We start from the raw sequence: 21477 nt of genomic DNA on the forward strand, positions 1-21477 counted from the left end.
GGGAGAAAAAACGAATCACGTATCATAAAATAGTTTTATTCCTGAGCTTTCAACCCCTATCAGGGGTCTTCATCAGAGGATAATGCTTAGACTTACAAGAATCAAAGGCAATATATAGCAACACATTCTATATATATATATATATATATATATATATATATATATATATATATATATAGAGAGAGAGAGAGAGAGAGAGAGAGAGACTACCTGTAAATTCAAAAATCATAGAGATTAGCTGTTTATGTTCTTTGGGACGAAAAACAACCCAAAGACTCCCTAGCAGATGTACTACATTCGTGAACTCGGAGAGGCGTCAGCTAAATCTGAAGAATTACCCAATGCAGTGCAGTTCTCTCGTTCGCTAGCTAAGTGGAGGTAAAGTATACGCCCCGAGGCTGGCGTGTGAGTTGAGGAAGGCCCCGCCCCTCGGTCCACTGCGTCTCGGATTCACGCTAATAAACCGGTGCCGCAAGAGAACTATGATACTATAATGTGATGAGAGAAGTCACAAAATCAACCAGAATGTTCAAGAAAATTCTAGAGAAAATTCCAATCTAAATCCGTTAAGTAGTTCTCTCGTGAAAAGCGGACAGACAGACAGACAGATGTTGAATTTTATATGAATATATACAGAGACTACCTGTAAATTCAAAAATCATAGAGACTAGCTGTGTGTGTTCTTTGGGATGAAAAACAACCCAAAGACTCCTTAGCAGTTTTACTACATTCGTGAACTCAGAGAGGTGTCAGCTAAATCTGAAGAATACCCAGTGCACTGCAGTGCAGTTCTCTCATTCGCTAGCTATGCGGAGGTAAGGTACACGCCCCGAGCCTGGCGTGTGAGTTGAGGAAGGCCCCGCCCCTCGGTCCACTGCGTCTCAGATTCACGCAAATAAACCGGTGCCGCAAGAGAACTATGACACTATAATGTGATGAGAGAAGTCACAAAATCAACCAGAATGTTCAAGAAAATTCTAGAGAAAATTCCAATCTAAATCCGTTAAGTAGTTCTCTCGTGAAAAGCGGACAGACAGACAGACAGATGTTGAATATTATATATATATATATATATATATATATATATATATATATATATATATAAATATAGAGAGAGAGAGAGAGAGAGAGCGACTACCTGTAAATTCAAAAATCATAGAGACTAGCTGTGTGTGTTCTTTGGGATGAAAAACCACCCAATGACTCCCTAGCAGCTTTACTACATTCGTGAACTCAGAGAGGCGTCAGCTAAATCTTAAGAATTACCCAGTGCACTGCAGTTCTCTCGCTCGTTAGCTAAGCGGAGGTAAGGTACACGCCCCGAGGCAGGCGTGCGAGTGAGGAATTCCCCACCCTCTCGGTCCACTGCGTTTCGGATTCACGCAAATAAACCGGTACCACAAGTGAACTATGATACTTAACACGATGAGAGAAGTCGCAAAATCAACCAGAATGTTCAAGCAAATTCTAGAAAAAATCCCGATCTAAATCCGTTAAGTAGTTCTCTCGTGAAAAGACAGACAGACATTGGATTTTAAATATATAGAGATACCGTGATACAGACTTTAGGCAAAACTACTCATTCCTACCTGTAAAAAAATGGCAGAACCACCACCAAATCTATGACTTTCTCGGCACCACTAGGCATTCTCCTTCCACTTGCACAAGAAGCACGTTGGGTCCGCAGCATCACACAAGTAATGGACAGCAGGTCAGCTTTACGGAAAGGAAACACGTTCAAAAAATTGACCTCTTATGTGAGTACCTCAAATGGCGAGGATGCTTTCTGAACTGCAGCTTTGTTAGGCGGACCACCGGTACCTTTTATTGAAGAGAGTAACTCTACAGCAACAGAAGGGGCTTTTGGGAATTTGAAAAGAGACCCTCCCCACATCTGTGTTAGATATGAAAACTGTAATAATCCATGCTGAAAACAACCCTTGCCTATCAAAGAAAATATAGCAAAGAAAACAAACAGGGTCTCTCCAACTCATCTGTATAATTTTCCATTTTTGTTTTTCCTTCATCATCATTTCCTGGTAGAATTCCTCTGATCTCAACACAGATTAAGAAGAAGAAAAAGAGCAAGCACTGAAACCAACTTCAAGAAACGGCTGCAATATTCAGCCCGATAATGACAAAAAGAACAGTCCATCCGGCTGGTAGGAATAGGCAAAAAAAAAAAAATAAGGAAAATGTGCCCCACCCTGGGGTGCCACTTACCTGCGTGACCTTCTCTGTGACATTGTGTGTCCGATCCTTGAGCTTACAGGGGGCTATGATCTCCTTATCATTCGCAGGGGAAGGGATGAAAGGATCAGCCTTGAAATCCACAAAGTTCAGCGTGATCTGAGGGATCTTGCTGATAGTCCGGTAGCGGATGAGGTCAGAGTCGGAAGTCGAGTTCAGCAGAGTCGTCTTCACGTGGTTCATCGCTCCTGTTAAGACCACCAGAAACATTAGTAGCAGTATGGAGAAACCAGTACACCACCGGCAGAGAGAGTAGTTGTTGGTGGATCTCATATCTTCGGGTTTCTGTTGCTTCTGAACAACCGCAGAACCGGGACGTTCCTTCAATTTCAACCAATCAGATTTAAGGCCAGATTATGACATCATGAAGGAGGGGCTTTAGGCGTGAAGGCACACAATTTCACACTTTTGAATTACTTAAAAAACAACTGGTTATCAGGGAGATCTCAATGGTAACCAATCTTTCGGAGGGTCTTGCACATTTTTGCGCGAATGAGAAACAAGGGGGTCTTTGTATTAATTCAAACAGGGGATTTTACTCTACTTGCTCTCTTTGTGCATTTACTTGTCCAAGATGCCAGAGGCTGAATTTATAGCGAATAGAATGAAGGTGTCTTGGGACAGCAGCTGTGACATTGTTTTAGGAGCAACAGAAACCTGACGATACCAAATCAAATATGGGGGGGGGGGGGGGGGGGGTGGTTCCTTAAAGCAATCCTCCACCCAAAAACGGTATTTTACGTACCCCATGTACTTTCTAGTGGTAATAATGAATAATTCTTAATCTCATGTCTCTTCTAATTGAAGACAGGACTCTTGACCAACAAATGAGCGGAGGGGAGGGGCGGGGCGGGTCCGTTCGAAAAAACCATCCAATGAGGCTTTAGTCTTATCTTTATGAGATACATGGATTATTCCAAAACTAACTACTGCATTCCTTTAACAGAGAGAAGTGACACCCTCCACATCTCCTACAACTGGTCAGTGTGGTGTGCTGCGTTGGCAGCATCACTTCAAGAGAGGCCCACCGAATCAACAAGATAATTAAAAGGACAGGCTGTTATGGGACACACTCTGGACCCCCAAGAGGTCGTAGAGAAGGAGAGAATAAAAACAAAACTCAGTGCCATCATGAACAACGCTGCACATCCACTCTCTGTGGTGCCCCAACACTGAGGACGTCCAGCTAAAGAATCACTCAGCAGAAGTGTGACAGAAAACACTACAGGGCAGCAACAGGTCGACATAATGCTGCTTTCTTTTTAGTCATTCTTGGGTGTGTTCAGACCATTGTGTGTGTGTGTGTGTGTGTATTTGTTTATTTAAAGTCTTTCTGTAAAAAACTTACTTTGTCCCCTGGACAAACAAGCGAGCAAACTAATTTAACTAATAAACTAACGATCTTTCTTACTTACCTTATTTTGTCCCCAGCGGGAAATCTGGCAAGAAAGTAAGATTGTTAGTTCATTGGTTAGTCAGTTAGTTACTACACTCGTTCACTTGCTCTTTTATTCATTTGTTTGCTCGCTTGGTCATTCACTCATTCCATTTACACACCTGTTCAAACTGTTTTAGCAGTATCTCTCTGTCTAAAACTATACACGGATTAGTAACATCCAAAAGTTTTGTGAAATATTGGGAGTTGGACAAGTACTGTGCTCTACTGAGGGGGACGAGCTGGTGGTGAACTGGTGTTAGACATGTCGGGGGTGGGGGGGCTTCATAATTCTCTAGCCATGTTATGATTGATTTTGTTGTAATTCTGAATACTTCACGTAATCTCTTGAATTGGTGTGCAGAACAGGAGGGGTGTGCTGGTGGCCACATTCATTCTAATCGAACGCCCATTGGTCTGATTTTTTCTGTATGTCTGAAGTGAGGGAGACGTGTACTGAACTGATAAAGCAGGAGGGAGAAATGTGTGTTTGTGACGTACGAATACGATAAGATATGTGGACAGCGCAAGAGGTGGGATGGAGTGAGGGAGCTCGTCTGAAAGAAAAAAAAAATAAAACAACTTAATACTGGAAGGTGGGGGGGCTGGTGCCTGTTAATTGTATATATTAAATGCTTTTCTGGGATAATTAAATAAAGATTATTTTAAATATAAAAAATATAAACCTACCTAGCTATCTATTATATAGTGCCTTTCACATCTATCTATCTAAATCTATCCATCTATTATATAGTGCCTTTCTTATCTATGTATATATTTATAGTATCTATCTATTATGTAGTGCCTTTCTTATCTATCTATCTAAATCTACCTATCTATTATATAGTGCCTTTCTTATCTATGTATTTATCTATTATATAGTGCCTTTCACATACATCTATCTAAATCTATTATATAGTGCCTTTCTTATCTATGTATCTAAATCTATCTATTATATAGTGCCTTTCTTATCTATGTATCTATTATATAGTGCCTTTCTTATCTATGTATCTATTATGTAGTTTCTTTATCATCTATCTAAATCTACCTATCTATTATATAGTGCCTTTCTTATCTATGTATTTATCTATTATATAGTGCCTTTCACATCTATCTATCTAAATCTATTATATAGTGCCTTTCTTATCTATGTATCTAAATCTATTATATAGTGCCTTTCTTATCTATCTAAATCTATCTATTATATAGTGCCTTTCTTATCTATGTATCTATTATATAGTGCCTTTCTTATCTATGTATCTATTATGTAGTGCCTTTATCATCTATCTAAATCTACCTATCTATGTATTTATCTATTATATAGTGCCTTTCACATCTATCTATCTAAATCTATCTATGTATCTATTATATAGTGCCTTTCTTATCTATGTATCTATCTATCTATTATATAGTGCCTTTCTTATCTATCTATCTATCTATCTATCTAAATCTATCCATCTATTATATAGTGCCTTTCACATCTATCTATCTCCTGAAAATGCATGTGTTTTGCATGTTTGGCGCATACGCCTGGATAAGTGACATGTGGATTACGCGAAGTCATAGGAATTTGTTTTCGTTTTTCGATGGCTCTTTGCCACTGTACAGCACATTGGTCCCTATCAGCTTCTATTATGTCAAACATTTTTTGTCTCCATTTGGTATGAAAACAAGAGATTAAAACTTTTTCTCTGCCACCACTACAAAGTACATGATGGGCTAAGAAACATACAGTACATGGCTGGAGTATTTCTTTAATGGCTGCACATTTGCTTAAATTAAATACACAAAACATGTATTTTCTGCCATTTAACAAAAGCAGTTTCTACATAACTTGTGTATTTCTTTACACTTAGATGTTTCTTTTAACTTCCTTTAGTCTAGTAACCCTGCTATTCCATACCTGACACTTTGGCATTTCTCCTGGCAGCTTGTTCTTCATTGGTGGTTACAGCTGCAGAGTCCCAGGTTCAGATCTTGCCCAGGTCACTTGGTGTGTAGAGGGCTGTGTTTGCCCTGTGCCTGGGTGGGTTTCTCTCCAGGCATTCTGGACTTTTTCCCACATCCCAAAGATGCACAAGTTGGGCTACATGATAACTGGCAACTGAAACTGACCCCAATATGTGTGTGTGTGCATCAGGGGTGCGTACGCGATGAGGGCTGGCACCTCACATTATGCCAAATACTGTTGGGGTAGACACTGAATCTCCGTGATCTTGATTTGGATAATCAGATTAGAACATGGATAAATGGATTAACACTTCCACTTGAAGTGTTATCTTCTTACACATTTGGAAAACCCTCAAGCCAACTGTCATTTCATAATCCAACTTAATAAAAGGACAAGGTCTCTACGTCTATGTGTTCGCCCAGCTGCTATGTCTCTGTCATTCCAACAGATGGAGCATCACAAACATCTGTAGTAACAGAATGACAAATGCAATGCATTTTAGTACTACAAATTTGTGTGATGCGCCATCTGTTAGAATGGAAAATGCAAATCCTTTTAACAGATGGCACATCACAAACATGCATTGCATTTGTTATTCAAACAGATGGTTCTTACCATACATTTGTAGTCATAAAATACATTGCACTTGTCACTCCAACAGATGGAGCATCACAAACATCTGTAGTAATAGAATGACAAATGCAATGCAGGACAAGGTCTCTACGTCTATGTGTTCGCCCAGCTGCTATGTCTCTGTCATTCCAACAGATGGTGCATCACAAACATTTGTAGTACCAAAATGCATTGCATTTGTCATTCCAACAGATGGTGCATCACAAACACTACTTTTACCAATCCTATACCAAATGGCTTATAACAGAGAGATATTCCTTGTGTTTGTCATTCCAACAAATTGTGCATCCCAAACATTTGTAGTCATAAGATACATTGCACGTGTCACTCTAACAGATGGAGCATCACAAACATTTGCAGTACTAAAATGCATTGCATTTGTCACTCCAACAGATGGTGCATCACAAACACTGCTTTTACCAATCCTATACCAAATGGCTTATAACAGGGAGATATTCACTGCATTTGTCATTCCAACAGATGGTGCATCCCAAACATTTATAGTCATAAAATGCATTGCATTTGACATTCCAACTGCTGGCACATCACAAGCATTAACACAGCTTTTATAAATCCTATACCAAATGGCTTTTAGAGGAGCCATATGCACTGCATTTGTCGTTCCAACAGAGGGTGCATCACAAACATTTGTAATAATAAAATGCATTGAATAATCAGATACAAAGATGAGGGGCACGTAAAGAGAAACAAGCCCACTAAAGTTTCCTGGGGCAAAAAACTTGTCAATCATGAGTCTAGCCAAATTAGTCATAAGGAAGCATCAGGCAGGGTGCCAGTGTAATCTATGACACAAGCAGAGCTCCAATGCCAATCACCTTAAATATGTGAGAAAATGAACACAACTGAATAAACAAACCCATGAGGACTCCACGAGAAGATGCTAACTAAACCCAGCAGAGAGTGACATGCAGTAAGGTTGCATCAACTTCGTCAATGAGGCGCCACCTTTAAACAACATGAAATATTAGTAAAGTGGATGCCACAAAGAACACATTTAGCTAATAAACCCCTTTTCGTACCCCCATCACTAACCACCATACCCTCTGTGCTTCTGTTCTGACAAGCATATGGGTCACACACAGCAGGATGCATTTCTGTTACCATACCTGTGCTGGCATGCCGGCTTCGAAACGTTCGGTCCACATCCGCCTTCATGGCCTCAATGTCATCGACAGAGGATGCTCGACGCACACTGTAGAAGCTCTCCCGGGATCGACTTCTTGTCAGGCTACAATTCGAGAAGGAGACGTCGGGGTTGAGGCGGTTAGGCAGAGGAGACGAGTGGTTCAGAGGTTCTGGGTTGCCATCGATCAAAGCCTGCTGGTCTTCAGGCTGCTCCTGTCGTTCAGTGCTTGGTGAGCCGACCCTGTCACTGGAAGACAGGAACTCCCCCAGGGCCAGAGACTCTCTGCTGGGCTTTGAAAGGTCCACCACCACTGCATCAGGGTCCTCCTGGGGCAGAGACTGCTTACTCACCGCCAGCGACCTCAGCATGGGCAGACGCAGCTTGAAACCTCTGGGCCTGGCTGAACACAAAAAGAGTCAAAGACATGGCAGGCAGAACAGTAACAACATGGACACTTAACTCAGGTACACTGATCCTCCTGTCCACCCATCTGCCTTCTGAAATCAAGCAATCCAATACACAGTCGCAGAAGAAGGAACACAAGCGCCAACCCTGGAAGGGGTGCCAGTCCATCACAGGGCACACTCACTCATACCAGGCCAGTCGGCCAAACCTGCACATCACTGGCATGGGAATTTCACTTTCTGAGGGAAAAAATGGAGGATTTCCCTCAGCTTTTGATAAATAATAATAATAATAATAATGATAAATGGCCCACCTTTACACCAAATCTGAAACGTGAACTTGTAGGCTTTCTAGTACACAGGCACAAAAAAGCATTTACCAAAATACAAGTCCTATAACCTAAATAAAACATTACTAATAGATAGATAGATAGATAGATAGATAGATAGATAGATAGATAGATAGATAGATAGATAGATAGATAGATAGATAGATAGATAGATAGATAGATAGATAGATAGATAGATAGATAGATAGATAGATAGATAGATAGATTTCACATTTTATTGTTATTCAACATTGGACCACAGGGGATTTAATTTTGCTCTCTTGACATTGAGGTCCATAGTGGCCTCTTGACACTCGGGTCCCAATCCGGGTGGTCCGTTGTGTGGGGCTACGTCAACATGCTGTATCAGTCCCAACCTCTCTCTCTCTCTCTCTCTCTCACTTGACAGTGATCATCAGATAAAGACCCTTTACTTTAAGGTCTTAAGACCAAGACTCGGCCCAGTAATCGGAGAACAATGCAAAGTGGTACAACGGCTGTCTGAGCTCAGACTCCTCTCCGCACCACCATGGATGATCTCCATTTTCAGAAGACACAGACAACTTGGTGCAGTATGAGAGTGTTGTTTAACAAGTATGACTAATATTTGTATATGATTAATAATGATGGATATGATTAATAATGTCACCTCGTTCTATCCCAACCCAAGATGGTTTGCCTTTTATTGGCCACACCAGGGCAGGCAGATCCCAAACAGGCCTGTCATATGAAGACCTCTCACTTCACATGCACTCCATCAACAAGAATAAGAAAATGGCCAGAATCCCACTTTAAACACGGCATTGACATCAATGCAACATAAGACATGAAACAGCAAGCTAACTGTTGTGGAGCCAAGAAGTGATTTGGCTTAAAAGTAAAGCCTTACCAGTTGAAAACCACGTGGAAGGAAGCTTGTGGTTGACGTCAGAGTCGGGGGAGTGGAGGAACTTGTTCTCCATTATGACTTCAAAGTTGAGAATGAACATTATGACTGCACCATCTTCATTCCTCACTGGGACAACGTCGACTTGACAAGGGAATCGGACACCTGCAGAACAACAATGGGACACGTCAGGGAGTGGACAGAGCAGGGTGTCTTCCAGAAATCTGTGAAGGGCTATTTACACAGCATGAGTTGGTAACATTTTCAAAGCAGGACACCAATGTGCGAATGCCACCTCAACACCCTGTGTGACGCATCCCGCAAGGGTCACATTTAGTAACAATCTTAAGGTAGTCACTTGTTGGGAAAACTGATGTCACAAAGGCTACTGTCATTGAAGCCATTAAAGAAGAACTGTTCATACTGGCCAGCTTTAGACAAACAGTCTACAACAACATTGACTACAACCCTGGGCGATATCATTAAAATGGTAAAGGACCTTAGAATAATTAAGCTAAAATGTATTATTAGATCTTATGTAGAAATAAAATTAACAGGTTAGACAAACTACACTGAAAATACGGCGCCAAAGTACAAACTCGACACAACAAAACTGAGTTTGCCTGTGATTTCCAGCTCAGGCTAATGGCATTAACAAAGTTCTGAACTTACCCATCAGCACCACAGCTTTCTCAGTACTCACCTAATGAAACACGGCTACACAGTTTTAGTAGCTCGTCCCCTCCCATTACAACCCCATTTACCGATGGAACTCTTAAAAAACCCTCAAGTCAACATTTTATATTGTTTCAATGGCAGAATTTTATACACTTTGACTTTGAGATGTGTTCGAGTGATGTATCCCCCCCAGCCCCCATTACAACTACCCCTTCTAATGGAATTTATGATACACCATGTAGCCAGGACTATAAGTTGGTTCAGCTTTATTATATGTGAAATATATTATTAAGATTGACTCAGCCATTTTGGAATCACGTGCAGTTTTTGGGTTCCCCCCCACCACCACCACCACCCAGTGCAAGGTAGACTATGTCAGACACGTGAGCAGGGGGAGCGTTTTATGGGTCTGTGCTGGACAAACGTGGGGAAGGAATTCAGTGTGACACCACCGCTAACTTTAATTCTGTCTGCTTCATTAGAGTAGAGGAGGAGAAAAACCCGAAGGACTGCTGAGGTCACCGCCAGTCTGGTCCAAGCCCCTCCCCTCTGTTCCCAGTCTTATACTGGAACAACTCAAAGTCCCACTGGAAGTCAGTGTTCACACAAGGACCAGCTTCTGAAGAGACCGGAGCTGTAAGCCATTGAACAGCCTTTTTTCAAGGATTGAATATGCAGATTTTTTTCTTAGCAGGACTCTGATCGACTGTCGTCCTTTGGATGTTACTGTTACACAAGGCATCCTGTGGGACACCAACCCTCATTTCATTGTTTTAATTGTCTTATGAAAGACAGACAGACAGACGGATAGGAAAGTGAAAGACACTATAAGAGAGAGACAGACAGACAGACAGACAGGAAAGGCACCATATAATAGATGTGAAAGGCACTATATAATAGATAAATAGATTTGAAAGGCATTAGATAGATAGATAGATAGATAGATAGATAGATAGATAGATAGATAGATAGATAGATAGATAGATAGATAGATAGATAGATAGATAGATAGATAGATAGATAGATAGATAGAAATTTACTATATAATGGAGAACAGGGTCTCCCTTGGACCATAACCATGACAAAACAACCACCATGTTTTGCAGTGTACTGGCATTGTTTGAATGGGGCCAGAAGAAGAGGCTTAGTCAAATAGACATGGGAAAGTCAAGACTAATTAACTGTGTAGCTGCCCTGTATAGTGTTAAACCAAAACAAAACGCACTCCTAACTGTTCTACTAAAGTAAGACATTAGTCGGGCGCAGTTAGTTCAGAATGTATAAGCAAGAAAAAGAAAACTTGAGAGCATCACACCAGTCTTAGCATTGCTACATTGGTTACCTGTGTCATTTAGATTTGATTCTAAAATGCTACTAATGGTGTGTAAAGTTCTGAATAATTTTGCCCTTTCCTAAATGTTGGAGTGCCTGTCCTCCTATATTCCAAGTATTAACCTTAGATCTTCTAATGGTGGTCTGCCTATAACTCCAAGAGCCAAGCTTAAAAGAAGTGGTGAGGAGGCCTTTTGCTATTATACAACAAAAATCTGGAAGTCTTTTCCAACGGTGATACATCAGGCTAACTCTATTGAACATTTTAAGAAACTCCTGATAGATAGATAGATAGATAGATAGATAGATAGATAGATAGATAGATAGATAGATAGATAGATAGATAGATAGATAGATAGATAGATAGATAGATAGATAGATAGATAGATAGATAGATAGATATGTCCTATTCTTACTGGGTCTATCCTCTGCCTCCTTGTCCCTCTCTCTGACCTTGTCATCCTTGGACTGCCCTCAGCTGGTTTGGCTCCTACCTCTTGGGCAGATCCTACCATGTGCCCTGGCAAGGACAGACTGTCAAGGGTGCACCAGGCAAGCACAGGGGTCACTAGGCCCTATCATTCAGTCCCATGGTTTCTCATATCAGTGCAGATGATATGCAGCTGTAATTGTTATCCCCGCCAGAGGACCACATGCTAAGCTCTCTCTTTTTAAACTATTTGAAGTTCATCACTACTTTTTATATAGCGCCTTTCACCTCTCCCTCTTCTTAAACGATTATATAGTGCCTTTCACCTCTCTCTCCTTTTACCTATTTGAAGTTCATCACTACCTTTTATATAGCGCCTTTCACCTCTCCCTCTTCTTAAACGATTATATAGTGCCTTTCACCTCTCTCTCCTTTTACCTATTTGTAGTTCATCACTATCTATTACACAGTGCCTTTCAGCTCTGTTTCTTTTTTAATCTATTTGCAGTTTATCACCATCTTTTATATAGTGTCTTTCACCTCTCTCTCTATTTGTAGTTCATCACCACCATTTATATAGTGCCTTTCACCTCTCCCTCTCTCTATTAATCTATTTGTAGTTCATCGCTATTTCATCTACTTATCCATCTAACATTTAGTGCCATTTATCCCTCTCTTTATTTTTATCTGTTTCTTGCTTATCTCCGTCTCTCTGTCTATGTGTCTACCATCCTTCTCTGTCTTCTTATCAATGTAGTTTATCACTATCTATTATATAGCGCCTTTCACCTCCCTCTTTCTTATCTATTTGAAGTTCTTCACAATCTGTCTCATTTGTAGTTAATGACTATCCCTTATATAGTGCCTTTCACCTATTTGTAGTTCTTCATCATCTGTCGATTACTTATATTATGCCGTTCATCACTCACTCACTCTGTCTTTTTCCCATTTGCAACTCATCGCCGTCTATCGATTTTCAGATACACAGTTTAGCACCAAGTCAAGCAGTAACACACGACAAGTCTAGAAGAGGAAAGTGAAATTAGGAGGAAAAACTGAAATCCCCACAAAGCCCTGACAAACAGTAACATGGCAGACACCATCAGGAGGCACGGCGCCGGCCAGGGTGTCCCAGCTGTCTTTTGGGATCGCTGGCTCTTATCCAGTGGAGTTCCCTTTGACAGAATCGTCTCTGAGTGCAAGTGCCCTGGCCTCAATCTCAGCTGACATGGCGCTCCATTTCACTAATCGCGCCTCTCAGAAAATGAAACACACACACACACAACACTCCGCACGTGTGAGAAGGATGTTTCTCCCGCCTGAGTTTTGCCCCGCAGAACTCCTGACCCCTGACTCTTACCTGCTCCGTGAGGAGGGCGACCGTTCAAATGTCGAGGGACGATGCAGGAAACTGTCAAGTGGACTTCGGCTTTAGCAAAATCCTCCGCCGCCCCCCTTGCTGAAGAGACAATTTATTTGCACTGGAATGAGGTGGAGAGTGGATTATATTCTGAGCCCCTGAGCAAATAGAGAGGAGAGCAGACGAGCTGCCGCCTTCCCACCCCCACCCCCATCCCTGTCTCTCAGTTCACAAGTAGAATCAAACGGGCGCCGTGACCCCTCGAACACGAGCGTGAGCGCGCGCGCGCGCACATTCCAAAAAGAAATGTTAACTAAACAAAAATCCACATTCACACGCCTTCTGAAGAGCAGTCTCACTGTGGACACTCGGTAGGGGAAAGGAGAGCAAAGCAGAAAGTGACAAGAGTGCCAATACGAGGACAAAAACGAACACACAGGTGGTCCACGTCACACCTGGGGTCTGCTCTGGACTTGAGTCCCAAAAACGGACGAGCGAAAGTTTAGGAGCAAACCTCAGAAAAGAAAAAGAAATAAATCTAAAAGTCTGCAGTCTTTGATGGCTTTGCAATCAGCTCGCCATCATCAGGAGCCCCGCTAAATGTACCAGCTCTGGAGTCTAGAAAGGGGCATGTAGAGTGGGACACACGATGAAAAAAAAAGAAAAAAAAAAAGGGGGGGGGGGGGAGGTCTGGTCGATAAACATGAGAGTCCAGTTAATATCTTTAGTAATAACCATTCATGAAAATAGTTGAAATATTTGAAAACACTTCGGGCATCCTGAAGGATTTTAATAAATGACATCTAATTGACTTCCATCGCCGGGGGGCTATTCTGGTTTCCTCTCAAATGTCAAGAATAGGCGCAGGGTGGGCTGACTGGAAAGTCTAAACTCACCAGTAGGCCTAACTGTTGGCTGTAATGGGCTGACACCCCATATAGGGGAGGTTCTATCTATCTATCTATTATATTGTGCCTTTCATGTCACTCTATCTACTACATGATGATTTTCATATCTATCTACTGATCTAATATATAGTGCCTTTCACACCTATTACTACTTTGGGCCGTACATATTTGGCCTATCAATCACATTTCATATCTATCTGTTGATCAAACAATCCTATCATATCAATATATCTATTATAATGTGATTCCACATCAATTCACCTCTCTATTATATACTTCCTTTCTTATCAATTAGTTTATTATATAGTGCCTTTCATACCTATCCATTATTAGTTTGTGCCTTACATATCTAGCATAAGGGCGGCACGGTGCCGCACTGGGTAGCGCTGCTGCCTCGCAGTTAGTAGACCTGGGTTCACTTCCCGGGTCCTCCCTGTGTGGAGTTTGCATGTTCTCCCCGTGTCTGCGTGGGTTTCCTCCCACAGTCCAAAGACATGCAGATTAGGTGCATTGGCGATTCTAAATTGTCCCTAGTGTGTGCTTGGTATGTGTGTGTGTGTGTGCGCCCTGCGGTGGGCTGGTGCCCTGCCCGGGGTTTGTTTCCTGCCTTGCACCCTGTGTTGGCTGGGATTGGCTCCAGCAGACCCCCGTGACCCTGTAGTTAGGATATAGCGGGTTGGATAATGGATGGATGGATATCTAGCCTATCAATCACATAATGCCTTTCATAAGTGTTGATCAATCAATCCTATAGTGCCTATTATATCAATATATCTATTATAAAGTGATTCCATACTGTATCTATTCACCTCTCTATTATATACTTCCCTTCTTATTGGGGCCGGGACCGGAAGTGTCTTCCTCTGGGCTTCGGCACCTAACGGCATTTCCCGGGAACGGTCTATAGGGAACTGAGAAAGAGAGTCAGTGCACCCCTCCACCCCCTAGTCAGACAAGTTGTTACGATTATATAAGCCCTTCAGCTGCCTCCCACTCGCACGTGTGTGACAAGTGACTTTCATATACAGGTGTTTTCATAAGTACCCATTGTTTTCTGCCTGACATATATACTGTCACACACGTGTGCATGGGAGCCAGTCACAGGGACCAAAAGAAGGGAATTCCATGCCCAGCCAGGGGGTGGCAGGGTGCATTCAACCCTCTTATTTTGTCCCCGCAGACCAGACACTGGAAATCCGACATGAATACGAAGATGTCACTTCCTGTCCCGGCCCCGTTGATAACTTAATTTCCACAAACCTCCCTATAAAACCCCACTCCCTTCCTCTGTTGATCAGTTCTGTTTTGGACTCCGTTCTGTACATTGTTGCACTGAATGCTTTGCCTTATTTTTGCAGCCAAGGTCAAGTACACAGGTGGCTGCCCCAAACCTTTGTTTTGTGTCAAGGCTCTTTATTTCACAATACGTATTATAATGTGATTTCCGCATCTATCTATTATATAGTGACTTCAATATCTGTCTATCATATAGTGCCATTCAGATCAATATACTTATTATATAAAGATTCCATATCTATCTACCTCTATACATGGTGATTTTCAGACTTCTCTACCAATCTCCTATTTAGTTCCTTTCATATCAATTTCTGAATCAGAGGTGCTTTTCATACCTCTCCTTCCCTTTGTGCCTTCTGTATCTACGTATTTATTACACAGCACCTTTCATATCAATTATAGAGTCATTTTCCTATCTATATACTGATCATATAGTGCCTTTCATATCAATCTGTTAGGCAATGCTTTACATACCAGTCCATTATTTTGCACCTTTCATATCTATTTGTCCATCATATAGTACCTTTCATATCAATTCATCAATTATACAGTAGTTTTCCTATCTATATACTGATCATATAGTGCCTTTCATATAAATCTGTTAAACAAAGCTTTATTTACCAGTTAATTTGTGCATTTCATATTAATTTCTTATACAATGCTTTACATACCAGTCCATTATTTTGTGCCTTTCAGATCTATTTGTCCATCATATAGTGCCTTTCATATCAATCTGTGTATTACACAGTGCCTTTCATAACTATCCATTATTTTGTGCCGTCCATATATGCCTATTTTATTGTGATTTTCTTATTTATCTCCCAACTATAGAGTGCCTTTCATATCAACATATTTATATAGTGACTTTATATCTATGTACCTCTCTATTTTAAAGTTCCTCTCATATCAATCTATCTACTATATGGTGCTTTTCATGAATATCCATCATTTTTTAACATCCACCTTTCATATAGCGATGTTCACATCTCTCTTCCTTTTTACTATTGTGATGGATGGCCCGGGTCCTTTCCCGGTCAGGACGCCTCCATAACAGAAGGACTGGGGAGGAGGTGGACATATACAGGGCACCTCCTCCCCTGGAGTGCTAGATGACATCACCACAACTGCCCCCAAACCCCCAAAGGCTGTAACAGCACTACGGTTTCCGACAGGGCATCATGGGAATTGCAGTTCTGTAACTGCAATGTGTCACCGGGGGGTGCTGCAGGATCCGGGGAGCCCTACTTTGTGGAAGTGCTTTTGGGCCAAGCCTTTGGGACATCAGAAGTACTTCCCGGATTTCTACTCCGGGAGCCAGAGTCGGAAGGGAGAGGGAGTGGAGATGGAAGGAGAGAGAAAGAGAGAAGGAAGACACAAACAAGTGCTGTGTTTATTTATTTATTTATTTGTTTATTGTGCTTGGGGCATAATGTGCTGTGCAGGTGGGAAACAAGTGAAAGTGTTTCCCACAGTTAAATAAAAAAAAGTGTGTTGTGCCGGACTTGTGCCTTACGTTGGTTTGTGTCAGGTTTGGGCAGCTGGTGACCACACTATATAGTGCCTTACTGATTGATCTGCTTATCTCATGTCTGCTGCTGCCTGCAGTAGGCTCAGACCCCCCTTTAACCTTAGAATGTGAAAGGGTCCTTTTGAAAAGCCATGGAAGAACCGGTGGGAAGAGAGTATTTTCAAGACCATTTCTCTCCCGGACTGAGAAAGGGCATCAGGTGCCCCCTGGTGGTAGCCATGGGCCCCAGCAGGGTTGAGCTTCAATGCTCATAACCTGTGGCCCCACTGGAAGCCAAGAGGGTTGCCCTCTGTGGGTCGAGGGTGAAAGGGTCTTAAAAATACTGCCCAGGTTAAGGCATCCCGTCCGTCCGCCACAATGTTTTAGCGGGAACGCTATATGTGAAGAGGTACAGAACAGAAGCCATTTGGCCAGATATCTAGACAGAGGCTGCCGATTTCTCGTTCACAGACCCCAATTTCATAAATCATTAAGACGAGCCCGGCGCGGGGTGGATGGACGGGGTTAAATCTCTGGCAGGCGCTTCTGCCTTCTCCAAGTTTCATAGCTCAGCATCTGACAGCAAAGCAGTCCAGCTCTCCAGAGGTTAAAGTGGAGCCGTAGTTGGCACTCATCTCCTTGTCTAAATAAGGGCATGACGGGCAGACGAGGAGATGCGCTCAGCCCAGCTGGCAGGCTCTCTCCCCTTTAGCTGGGGCACGGCTCTCCTAAATGTTTACATTGCTCTGGTAATCGTTTCAGAAAAAGAAGAAGAAGAAACAGGGGGTGCTGGTGGGCCGCCTCACCAAGTCACCTGAAGGGGGTAAACAGGAGTGCCGTAGAGTTTGACCCCCCCATGAAGTAAGCCAATGACACGACTGCAGACCAATGACTACTAATGGCAACTTCTCTCTTTGTGGCCGCTGAAGAACAATGGAGTCAATTCTTTTCTTTTTCTTTTATTATAAAACAGAGACTCTGGTGGCTTCTCCTATTTGGAGTTCACCATCACTCCATTGACTTTCCTTTTGACCGAGGACCTCACAGAGACAATTCATTCATCCACACTGGACGTCTTTTCTTCTGAATTTAGAGAAAAAGAATTAACATTCTCTCAGTTCATTCTGGGCTATTACAATGGGAAGGGGTCGGGCTTGGGGGTTTATTTATAAAATTTGTGTGGATTCGAGAGTGAAAATATACAAACAGAAAAACGTATGACGTTACATGACGTATAAAATACAATTTATAAATCGCAATCGTGATGATGATGATGATGATGATGATATACTTTATTAACCCCCGAGAGGAAGTTGTCTTTTCGCATGACCTTTGGGGGGTTCAGAGCGCAGGGTATGGCTCCCCTGGAACCATTTTCAGGTTAAGGACCTTGTTCAGGCATCTTGAACCTTGCCCAGTTGCCGCCCTGAAACATCCATATATGGCTCATGCTAATCACCCTCATACATATGCAATCACAATGCCGGTGCTGCAGACTTTCATTGGCTGTTAAGAGTAGCCGCTCACATGACACATCCAGACCCTCCCTGCCTCCTCTGCGCCACAACAGAGCGTGCCCATAGGATGTGTGGCATTACAGCACGCCTTCTCTGTTCTCTGGGGGGGATCAAGGATCCAGTATGTGAGCGGGTAGCCACTATCACCTGGCACATGTGGCCAAAAGTTCTGAGAATGACCCAGGTGTTGGTTTTCACAAAGTTTGCTGCTTCGGTGTTTTTAGATCTTTGTGTCAGATGTTTCTCTGGTACACTGAAGTAAAATTACAAGCAGTTCATAAGTTTCAAAGACTTTTATTGACGATGCCATGAAGTTTATGCAAAGAGTCAATAGTTGCAGTGTTGGCCCTTCTTTCTTTTTCAAGACCTCTGCCATTCACCCTGGCACGCTGGCAATTAACTTCTGGGCCAAATCCTGACTGATGGCAGTTGCCCATTCTTGCAGAATCAACGCTTGGAGTTTGTCAGAAAATATTTTGCAAGTGCTTCCTTTGTTTTCGACATTTTTGTTTCTGACCCTTTCTGCAAATGCTGTTAAACGTGTTTGGCCCAGATGCTTGTTAGCTTGATGCCACTGGTTTTTGGTTTCATCTCCTGGTTCAATTTCTTTGCATTAGTGGCCTGTCAGATGTCACCTGTGGCCGAACACCACTGACCGTCCCCTCGTTCTGCTTCAAGGGAGTGACCCCACTTGGTAAAGGCTGCCCTGTCAAGCTTTGGGCCCATGGGACACCAATGATGAATCAACGCTTGAGCCCAACACCCAACACAACACATTTGATCTGAGTGGTCTGACAAACCTCTGAGAATACCAGAGTAAGGAATATGGTTTTCAAAAAATTCTGGTGTATTGGTGTTACTAATGGTGTCTCTGATGGAGTCCCGAATGAGGCACATTACCTGCATTGTGAGAGAGTGTCAGCTAGGGCACTACAGCCAGGTGGCGTGATTACCCGAGGGTGACCCGGCTAACAGGACCCTCATTGTTGAGGGCCCGAGTGGCTGGACCAGGGCAGGGGGCCACCCACATAAAACCAGGCTGTGGCAAATAGAGGGTCATTTCCGGAGGATGGGACTGGACCTCCACGTGTCTGCCTGGGGGGGATCCCGAGCTGTTTCATCGTGTGGTGGGTACGGTGACACTCTGTACCAGTGCACGCTCCCCAACTTGACTTGGTGTTTCTAAAAATCAGTGAGGCCCCAGAACCTGTTGATAACCCCTCCCAAACCCATCCCGCTATCACCGCTTACAGAACAAGCAAACAATTAAGCATTCCTTAAATACAATGCAGAAACAAATCCCCAGAAGAAAAGCCCGGATGATCTACAGATGAGGCCACGTGCATGCAAATAAAATTAGCAAAGTGCCATCCTGGGCAGCATCTGCTGATTTTTATGCTCCTAGTCCTGTGGAGACATTAATTGAAACCGTTTCCACATTACATTATAGTAACGACCTGGCTAATGAATAGTAATTGACACAGCTTGCATTTTAGACAGGAAAGCGTTCTTGTTTTTTTTTTTTTTGCCACTCACAATACATTTATATTCATTACTGACATACGAAAACAACAACTGAACAAATGTAATTAAGACCCAGGGGTCATTACAGGGAAACATGGCGCACACAGGCATCATTAAAGAGCACTGCTTTCGTTTCCTATCAAAATTGAATTCCACATTGATTTGGGGGGGGGGGGGGGGCTTGGATTTGAGAAAAAGCCTGTGCAAAATGAAATGAAGCTGACTCTCGCCATGACTAGGAAACGTGTGACGAGACACCGCAGAGGAAGGAGAAACGCACCAGACAGAGATCCCACCTACTACGCCATGGGTGATTAATGCCAAAAGCAGTTGCCGCCAATGCTTAATTCTCTTCTTCCTCTCGAGTTTCCTATTTATATTATGCTTGGTGTCCTCGATTATATTTTATTTGATTTCCTGAGGAGTTCTTATGACTTCTAGTTGGCTACTCTGGGGTTTTTGAGGTCGAGGAACTTGCTACAAAGATTTACCGTATATACTTGTGTATAAGTCAGATCGATCATAAAATCAGACCCCGACTTATACGCTGTCACACAAGTGTGTTTTGGAGACAACTAAAGGGCTTTAATACATGTAATTCCATGCCAGACCAGGGGGTGGCGAAATGCACTAATTTTCCCTCTTGATCTTTTGCAGACCATTCTAGGGAAATACCGCCCGGCTCTGGGGCAGCCAATGACGTCCCTTCCGGTTCCGGTGCTGATGACATCACTTCCTTCGCTGGCCTTTAAAGCCGCCATATTGCCTGAAGAGAATCAGCTCTGTTTTGGACTCAGTTGAATGCACATGACTTTGCAAATTAATTCGTTTTGCAGCCATAAACAATTATACGGGTGGCTGCCCCAAACCTTCGCAATGTCTGATGGTCATTATTGTGACAACGGCCATTCAAAAATGCGACACTTAAATTTTATTTACTTTTTACATCTTCTTGCCTCCTCCAATCTCACACGTTTCTCAGACGCATCAAATTTTGTTACCAATTTCTTTCGCCACTTCAACAACATTTAATTTAAAACCAGTTTCATATTCTCTTCTGATTGAACGCTCCATCGTAGATAAGGGATGCTCTTACCGATAAAGGTGTATGAGGGTGTGAGATACAAAAAACACAAATCAGTGCAAACTTTGCTTCGGAATAGTTCGGGTATTACCGTGTGGTCACGTAGGCACAATACCGTGTGCTCCGTGGTTATTCTCTCAGGGGGCGCGAGTTTTCCGCATTCGACTTATACAACAACATTATAAAATACCAGACTTATCCGCGAGTATATATGGTATTTCGTTGTATCCTAATTCCTGACAAAGTTGAAATATTTGAATGGCTTATCATAGCACCTTTTTAAATATCGATCAGTTTCACGTTGACTGTTGCCGAGGTAACCTCCCAGAGTGCTCCAGTTCTCGTGTGATATCACTGGCGCGACTGTATGTGAGGTCATATCATACACCATTTTCATATCCGTGTCTGTATTTTAATTTCTGGTTTTCTGTCTTATTTCCTGGCTCATAATTCCGATTCTTGTCTCACGTTTCTGGCTTGGCAAAACATCGATTTGTCTCATTGGTTTTGACCCTGGCATGTAATCCATTTTGGTACTCGTTTCATCTCTGGCAGAACATGCTAATCAATCCCTCGGCTCTCATTTTTTTTTTTCTAGAAAACCCCATAACAAACATTGGTCGCTACTGTGGATCGGCAAAATTCGGCGAAGCATTTTCTGCCAAGGATTTGCTGGGTTCGACATTGACCTTATTGGCCAAATTTTTCCCTGACAGTTCACCATGCAGCAAGATTTTGTTTTTTGTCCCAGTGTCCCATGATGCTTTGCAAGGCCATCATGATATCAAAACTGCTGTAGCGGCCAA

The 21477-nt window shown here is 42.5% G+C and overlaps 1 protein-coding gene across 1 annotated transcript in view; it reads right to left on the reverse strand.

Annotated features, from left to right (window-relative positions):
• kcnh2b (potassium voltage-gated channel, subfamily H (eag-related), member 2b) overlaps window positions 1-21477 on the reverse strand; it is a 596487-nt gene that overhangs the window by 304083 nt on the left and 270927 nt on the right. Inside the window, exons 3-5 of the mRNA XM_051928961.1 lie at window positions 9039-9200; window positions 7397-7816; window positions 2224-2438 (exon numbers count right to left, since the gene is read on the reverse strand). Coding sequence (XP_051784921.1) covers window positions 2224-2438; window positions 7397-7816; window positions 9039-9200 — 797 coding nt within the window. The remainder of the gene's footprint in view (window positions 1-2223; window positions 2439-7396; window positions 7817-9038; window positions 9201-21477) is intronic.

Source organism: Erpetoichthys calabaricus, chromosome 6, assembly GCF_900747795.2.
Source record: "Erpetoichthys calabaricus chromosome 6, fErpCal1.3, whole genome shotgun sequence".
Classification (NCBI taxonomy): Eukaryota; Metazoa; Chordata; class Cladistia; order Polypteriformes; family Polypteridae; genus Erpetoichthys; species Erpetoichthys calabaricus.